The sequence below is a fragment of the Fukomys damarensis genome, unplaced genomic scaffold (genome assembly GCF_012274545.1).
Source record: "Fukomys damarensis isolate Sample0158 unplaced genomic scaffold, DMR_v1.0_HiC HiC_scaffold_8, whole genome shotgun sequence".
Taxonomy (NCBI): Eukaryota; Metazoa; Chordata; class Mammalia; order Rodentia; family Bathyergidae; genus Fukomys; species Fukomys damarensis.
In genome coordinates, this window is record NW_022900920.1 from 5,632,710 (window position 1) to 5,641,246 (window position 8,537).

Sequence of the window (8,537 nt, forward strand, 5' to 3'; positions counted from 1 at the left end):
AGCTTCTGTGTCTTTAACGACCCACAGACATTCTCATCTTCATAACATCAGGGAAAACAGCTCATCAAATCAACGGGAGTGCTTTACCCCAACTGATACAATCAGCAACACATTAGGATCAAGCACAACTTGAACACTGACCACCTGTGGTAGTCACTAGTCTATCACCCTTAAATCATTTGAATTAAAATGAAATCAAGAAGCAGTCCAGAACATGTCTGCAGTGAATAAACTTTTCAATATAGTATATTTACCATTTAATGGCTCAGACAGATCGAGGATGCAAGACCCCTGATCTCAGTTAGCTGATTGCTGAACCCCATGACTCTGACTGACCTCGGGCTGCAAGGCCCAGATTGAGTTCCCCATCCTTCTGAATGGTTGAACTCCACAATGTTCTATTACAGGTTTCCCACACCCTTTCTTTAAAGATGTTCAAAGTTGGGAACTCAGAAAAATACCCTTGGTGACCACCTCTGTCTTTGCAGAGTGGGTCCAAAGACTTGCACAGTCAGGAGATCTGAGAGTGTAGGGGGGGCGGGGGGATTATCGGGGTTCAGGGGTGCCCATGCGGCTACCTTCCCGGTGCTTGAGCGATGGCTGCTGGGTCGGGAGCAGGCGTGGTTCTCCTTCCCGGGGTGGATCGGGGCCTGGCCTAACTTCCTAAAATGTTTGTTTTTAATGAATTGTAAGACTTAAGTCTCACTTTTACTCCTGGAGCATGAACAGCCAAGAGGCTTCCACGATGCTGGGCTCAGAAGCTCAGCGAGGCTCCAGGAGCTTGTCAGACAGCGAGAGACACCCAGGAAGGAACACACCAGGCAAGTTGGCAAATAGACCTTTATTAGTCTGGCCAGACGGCACTCCCCAAGCCAAGTAGCTCAGAGAGGCGGCTAGCTCAGAAACAGAGGCCATTTTATATAGGGCTAAGCGGGGGTTTACACTTAAAACTTACAGGAAGAGGACAAAGGCAAAGAATCAGTTGATCTGAGCTAGTGGTCATCAAGCATATACTTGACCGTCACGTACTAATGATCAGCAGATCGATTATCCATTATTCCATTTACAACTTAGATTATAATGTTCAGAACATTCAACTACAGGCAAATAAGGAGTGGCGTGATTTGTGTTGGGTCTCTGTGTTCACTACAGTTTCCATTTAGTTTCCCAGCTACTTCAAAGCAGTTACCTAACAATTCACAATTAATCATTAGTTATCCTGTAAGGGATGGGGGGGAGCGACAGTCTCTAGGTCATTTGCTGGTCAACATGGAATCGCTCTGGTTCAGTCAGGCTCTTACAGAATCATTGAGCTCATGGATTTAACTAATTTGAAGTGTTTCAATCAATTGTAATTATTGTTCTTAACAATGCTGAAGCTGTCCCACCTCTTAATACAAACACTAGCATTCCTTAATAACATCATTGATTTCTGAAAAATGATTCTTCAACAGGGCCTCCAATTTAACAAGTATGCAGCATATCATACGAATTCATAGTAATCCTTCCTGTCCAGATTCAAGACCACAGAGATTTTATTAACTTTGTCCATCTTAAACCTATGTTTTCTTTCCATGCAAAAATTCCAGTTTTTAATACTGAGCAGGTTATTCAATATTGATCAGGAAGACACTTGAATTGTCTTCAGTCTTCAGCTATTAAAAAATGTACTCCAATAAACCTTATGAGCAACTCCTTTGAATTTTTTGCCAAGATGTATTCCAGAGGTCCCTGGCATAGGACTGCTCAGTGAGAGGGCAACGCAGAAGTAATACCACTAACTATTGCTAAATTATTCCACCTAGGGGATCCCCAGTGGCACCTCACTGACGAGGTATGAGGGTGCCTGCTCCCACAGCCTTGACACAGAGACATTTTCAGCCATGGGGCTTCTGTCAAGTGAAAGTGCAAGAAATGGTCTCATGTTTGTTGTGTGGGGAGGTATGTTTCTATCATTCAGATGTAGACTTTGCTAAGAGTTGACTAAAAGTGACCAAAAGGAGCATTTATGGAAAAAAATGACTTTAATTTTTAACTTTAGTGGACAAAATTCTTGTCGTCATCTTTGCCCTGGATGCTAAAAGAAAAATTGCCATGGTGCTAAATACAGGGAAAAAAATGCCTCTTGGGCATTTGTAGCCACGGGCTGGCCCTCATGTGTGTTTTGCAGCTAAAACATCCACTGCCTTGATGGACAAAAAGAAAAGAAACCTAAACCCATACCCAGAACTTCATTTTATTTTTTAATAATTGTTTTATTTTTCCAAATGAATGGCTTGTTGAACCTGTTCATGCATCTTCACCAGCAGCTGGGGTATCACCCTTGGTATTTCTGTTATAAGTAATGAACTCTGTGCTTTGAAACCAGCTTGACAAGTCCTTTGCTAAGAACTCCTAAAAGATTATAAGTTCATACCAAGGGACTTGTGTTTTGCCGTACCAGGGATTGAACTCAGGACATTGTGCTTTTGAGGCAAGTACAGTGCCACTGAGCTAAATCCCCGGCCCACCAAGGAAAGTAAGAGTGTGTCATAAATACCTTTATCAAGTAAGAACAGGTTATTGAGCTTGTCCTGAACTTTGCCTTTGGACTTCTTTTTGGCTTTGCTCCCAGATTTGTCCACTTGGTTTACTGTCTTTCTTGATTAACTTGCTGGCATCTTTCTTCTTGTTATCCTTAGGTGGCAGTTGATTGGAGGCGCTGTCAGGTTGCACTGTGAGCATACCAGGGTACAGCTCAGAGGTACAGCAAGCTGGTCTCCCTTCCAGATGGACGGCACATTAACTGACAGCCAGGAATGCAGGCAGCAAAACCAGAGTGTGGGAAACTCCAGGTACAACAACCCAATCACTCCAACATGAACCTTGAAGAGAAGCAGTGACCACTGCAACAGTCTGAAAGCTGAATTCCCTTAAGAAATGCTTCTGACCAACACCTGCGACTTAGAACTCATATCATCTTCTACAGCAGAGATGTGAGCCTTTCCCAGAGAACAAAACATCCCATGGCAAATAATTATGATGCTGAATTCCTTCTTCATCAGCAGTGCTTTTTCTTTTTGAGATAGGGTTTCACTATCTAGCTTAGGGTGACTTTCTGTTTGTTATCCTCCTATCTCAGCTTCCTGAGTGCCGGTTCTCTAGGTCTGCACCATCACACCAGCTTCAGCAACATTCATGAAAGTTTCACATTCCTTGTCAGGAGAAAAGCAGACAAATAACACAGAGTTTTCTAGGTACAGAAGAAGATAGGCTTGGATTGTTTTAGTTTAGATCTAAAATGTCTCTCAATGGTGTCAGCTGTCCAGAGGGGGTTTTTGGAAGGTTTTTGGATTGTGGGGATGCTATACCCATCAAGAGATTAATCCACTGATGAGTTTATAGCTGAATGTGCTGTTAGGAGGTAGGTCCTGGTTGGTTATAGGTGTGTCAATGGCGGTGTGATGTGATGTCCCCAGCTCCTCTCACTCTGCTTCCTGGCTGCTGTAGGTGAGCAGTTGCCTCTACCATGCCCCTTCACCTTCTATTTCTGCTTTGGCACCTGCTAAATATGGACTGAACCCACTGAAACCATAAGCCAAAATAAACCTTTCCTCCTTTCAATTCTGGGTGTTGAGTACCGTGCCTCAGCAATGGAAAAGCTTACCAACATAAGATCCCAGGATGGATAATTCCCAAAGACTACAGCACAGTGCTTGTGGGTACCAATACTGCTGACAATCGAAGTCTGGCAAACCCTGCTTCTATGAAAAGAGCTAACAGATGCGATGGTTCAGTGATTGCATCAGTTTGAGAAGTTTGGTTAAGAGAAGCTTACCTAAATCCTCTCAGCAATTCCTCGCTCTAGGGCGTGAGATCCACCCCAGGGCATCTCCTTGCCTGGATGTTATAAAGGGGACATGAGGAAAGATGCAGCTGCTTCTGTGCCTTTGGAAGAACTTCTGTCTTCACCTTGAGCCTTGGACATCATCTCCTGCCTTGCAGCGCAGACTCTTTATCATTTCCTGCCTTGTAGTGCAGACTCTTTGGCTCCTGTGCAGATCCTTTAGGCAAGTTTGCATCAGGAAAACTACCTGCAGCAAGCTTCTCCAAGAAAATCAACAGCCAACAATCTGGCCCTCCAGCTCTTTTTATGCCATTGGCAACAATCCTCAAGTGGGACTTCCAAGCCCAAACCATGCTGATTTAGTTGAGTTGGGTGCTCCAGGTTGACCATTAGTTAATCCCCTACAAGCCACCCCTGGTTAATTTGATAACCGGACACATTTCCTTGAATCACAGTCTCCAGTGGCAGATTTGTGAAAAGTTAACATATCTTGATCTCTTCAGATTTACATTAATAATTACATATATGAATTCTTATTGTACTCATTTCCACATTATGGCTTCAGATTTTAAAACTCTTTTGGTTTCCATTTATGTATGAGATTTAACAACACTTAAAAACCAGTCTTAGCCAGGCATGGTGGCACAAGCCTATAATCCCAGCATGTGGGAAGCTGAGGCGGGAGGATCACTATGAGTTCAAGGCCAGCCTGGGCTACATAGTGAGAACCTGTCTCAAAAAAAAAAAAAACAAAACAAAACAAAAAAAAAAAACAAGTCTTATATCCATCAACATTATATTGCTAGGGCCAGGGATTTAGCTCAGTGGTGCCTCACCTGCCTCACAAATTCAAGGTCCTGAGTTCATTCCCCAGTACCACACAACACAACAAAACAAAACAAAAAACATCATATTACTACATCAAAATTGTAACAGGAGAGAGCTATGAAAATCACAATCCTTGCTTCCCATTAACTGACAACAGGTGCAGCAACACTAAAAGAAATCCCAAGAGATCACCTGCATTCCAGATACACTCTTCCCTTCTGGTGAAAGGTCTCAGGAAACTTTTCCATCATCCTTTCTTTCTCAACAACCATGTCCTCCTGTTTCAATCCACAGCTCCAGCCTCCCCTCTCTCCAAATGCTTCACATCACCCTGCTGCCTCTCCTCTCTTAATTTCCAACAGATAGCTGGTGAAATGTCCCCAAGAGTAACCATGTCGCCATCCCGACACTATACTGCACTAAAATTTTTCTGCCACCTAGGCAATGTCTGTAAACACAAGCAGAATGCAAACCAACTTCCTGCCAAAGCACAACATAATCCAGAAGTCAATGTGCTCCTCAGCATAGCCTCCTGAGCCTCAACCTAACTGGCAGGATTTCCACAGTACTCTGATTTTCCAGGCTCTGACCAGTCTCCCACATTAGAGTGTACCAAGGTTTCCTCTTTGGTCCATCTCTCAAAACCTTTCCAAGCCAGGCATGGTTGCTCACACCTGTAATCCCAGCACTCGGGAGTCTGAGGCAGGAGGATCACTGTGAGTTTGAGACCAGCCTGGGCTACACAGGGAGTTCCAGGGCAGTCTCTACTACATAGTGAAACCCTGTCTCAAAAAAGAAAAAAAAAAAAAAGGCCTTTCCAAAGTGATTCCCAAAGCTGTTAAGCTTAAGCCATAGCCAGGCAACATCACAGCAATGGCCCCACTGCTGGTACCAGTTTTGTTGTAGTCAGATTTTGCAAGGGGACAGATTTAATACAGGATACATCATTTATGGGATTATTTTATAAGTAGTCACCCAAAGAGTCAAATGCAGAGAAGTGCAGGAGATCTAACCGCACACTAGAGATGGAAAGAATCCAGTCAAGGGCCCAGATTCCATAGCAATGTCCTGCAGAAGTCCAGCTGAAGGCATAAAGTCCAAGGCAATATCCTCTAGGAGTCCAGCCAGGCTAGAGCCCATGGCAATGTCTCATGCTTGTCCTTCTTGAGGATCCACAATGGAAGCTGAAGAGTCTGCGCTGCAAGGCAGGAGATGGCATCCGAGGCCCAAGGTGAAGACGGAAGCTCCTCCAAAGGGACAGAAGCAGTTGCATCCTTCATTTCCCCTTTATAACATCCAGGCCACTAGTGGCCCTGTGGTGGATCTCCCACACCCTAGGGTGTGGAATTGCCGAGTTGATTTACGTAAGCTTCCCTTAACCAAACTTCTCAGGTTGACACAATCATTCAACATGCTGAGAGCTGGGGTTGGGGCTGCACTATTTTGACTGTACGAGGAGGACAAGGAGGAGTCAGAGGAATGGACCCCCTCCCCCTATGAAGTCTCCTGAAGAAAGATGGACAGAATGGTACTTATGTTTGCCTTTTTTCTTAATGATTTCTGGTTTCTCAAGAAGCCACACCCACCCAGTGGGAGTTCATTTCCCATCCCAGAACAGTGTACCCTTGGGGTCTCCATCCAAACAACAGGACCTATACTTCAGACTTCAGGGTTTTTCCTGAGCACTCTGTACTTGAGTTTTCAGTACCTGAAGCACTGGTGGCTACATTTTTTGGTCACTTTGTGGCCATCCTCCAGATTCAGCTACACTGAAAGGGGACCATCAGTGGTCTTCAGCCAGATCCCTAGCCCAAGCATAAGCTGCGAGATAAAGAAGGGAGGGACTGGCTGGCCAACATCTCAGCACAGAAGGGTACAGCTGCATGGTAAGGACAGAGCCTCTACTAGGCCTGGCCCAGGGACCTGACTTTATTAAGGCAGCTTACTTTCTCCAGTACACACTTCTTGCTGTGTATGTATCTCCACGTTCTGCATACCTGCCTGACTTCCTTTTGTTTGTATTTTTGAGACAGGGTCTCACTACGTAGTTGAGATTGACCTGGAACTGACTATGTAGTCCAGGCTGGTCTCGAATTCAGAGATCCTCCTGCCTCAGCCTCCCAAGTGCTAGGATTACAGATGTGTGCCACCATGCCCAGCCTCCTGATTTGCTTTTGGCTATTATGCAATCCACTCAAGTCACACGCTTTTTTGACATCCACACAACCACTGCTGTCACTGTCCCTGTCCTCCCTGTAACATTTACCTATTGCCCTCTCAGGAGATTTCCTTCTACACTCCTTTCTGTCCTGGCACCATGTCCCAAGGAGGTTCACTGGCTGGTGTGACACAGAATGATCTGGTCTCTCTCAAAGTCACAAAGGTTAAGGACTAGCGACAGTCACACTTGTTTGACTCTATGAGGCTCTAAGACTTTATAATTTCTGTGAGAATCAAACAATGATACAAAATAATTCTGGCTGATAATTGCTCATGAGTCCATCAAGTTCAGCAACAGAGAAACTAAAGACCATGAGTGAAAAATATTTTATTGTTTTTAAAAAGGACATTCTTAGGGTAGTCCTCGCAGAGGGAGGTAGGTAATCTCCCCATCTCACTCTCTGCAGGGCTTCCCAGTCATTTCTGCAGCTCTCTTACTGCCTCTGATAATAGCTGCTGAGTTGGTCGTGGAGGGACCAAGATATGGAGGGCAACAAAGGTCCAATCCCAGGGCAACAGCATCAAAAATGAGGGAAAGGCCTTAACAGACACATCTGCAGGAGACCTTGGAGACCTTTTTTTTTTTTCCTGGCCGAGTCTGCTCAGATTCTTGGTTCATTCTTCCCATCAGTGGTGTTTGTTTCTTTTCTTGGTGCTTTTAAACCCTCTCAATGCACCCTGGCCAAAACAGATGGTGGAAGGTATTCTGGAATTGAAAAAAAAGTTCATATTAAATGGTATTTCAAAAAAGGTATTGTTTACCAACAAGCAACCCAACTATAATAGCAGCCTTTATGTGTTTACTTTTTATTCTGGAATGTTCCCTTTCTCTTTGCTCTGTAGAACATTCAGGAAGAAATGGCATTCTGGACCCACTATCTCAGACCTGCTTCCTATAGGAGATTCTCCCAGGTACCAGTGTGCACTCTCTTGGGGGAACTCAACCAGGAGAGCCTGCTCCTGCCAAGCTTCTGCTGTACAACTTCCTGTTACCCACTGTTCATTAAAACCTAAACTCCTAGCATCCAAGGCCATGCACTGGCCACAGTCTGGGCAGCCATGAGAAGGCACCTGAAGGCATGCATATTTATTCAGACTGCCAGTTTACATTCTTTGGCTATTTTCCCAAAACATGGACTTGCAGTCCATTTTAACCCAATATTAGAAAGACAGTCTGAGACTGAGCCAACTGCCAGTGAAGGTTCTTTTTGCCCAGCCTAGATAATGGCAAAGAAGTAGTGCTTCCATTTCTGGGCTTCAGAGTCCACAATGCAGAATGCCAAGGAAACTGGACTCTTCAGGCTTTCAACTCCACAGACATTAACGTTCTAATCCCATTTTACTTTTTTTTTTTAAAAAGACTGTGGGCCCAGGGTCAGAACACACATTGTTTTAGTAAGATGTCTACACTAACCTGTGACTGTAGGTCCGTCTCTCACCCACTGGTGCTGGGGGCAGTGTTATGGGTTCAGAGCAGACTTCCATAGCATCCCCATCATCCGCCAGGGTTCTGGTGGACAGATCTGCAACAGTCCCTGGAATGGCTGGGCTGTGGGGACAAAGTGGTAAGCAGCAGGTCTACACAGCTCCTGTAGCCCTGGATTCCCCCAGAAATAAATTTCCAAGAAAAAGAATTTTCTTGTTTTTTTTTTTTTTTTTTTTT

The 8,537-nt window shown here is 44.5% G+C and overlaps 2 protein-coding genes across 2 annotated transcripts in view; one reads left to right on the forward strand and one right to left on the reverse strand.

The window, feature by feature from the left end:
- Ventx (VENT homeobox) overlaps positions 1-3,455 on the forward strand; it is a 17,577-nt gene extending 14,122 nt beyond the window's left edge. Inside the window, exon 3 of the transcript XR_004516277.1 lies at positions 2,682-3,455. The gene's annotated coding sequence lies outside the window, so the exon portion shown is untranslated. The remainder of the gene's footprint in view (positions 1-2,681) is intronic.
- Positions 3,456-7,449: 3,994 nt separating this feature from the next.
- The window catches only part of Znf511 (zinc finger protein 511), a 4,077-nt gene continuing 2,989 nt past the window's right edge, over positions 7,450-8,537 (reverse strand). The window contains exons 5-6 of the mRNA XM_010620122.2: positions 8,289-8,423; positions 7,450-7,580 (exon numbers count right to left, since the gene is read on the reverse strand). Coding sequence (XP_010618424.1) covers positions 7,502-7,580; positions 8,289-8,423 — 214 coding nt within the window. The 3' untranslated portion in view covers positions 7,450-7,501. The remainder of the gene's footprint in view (positions 7,581-8,288; positions 8,424-8,537) is intronic.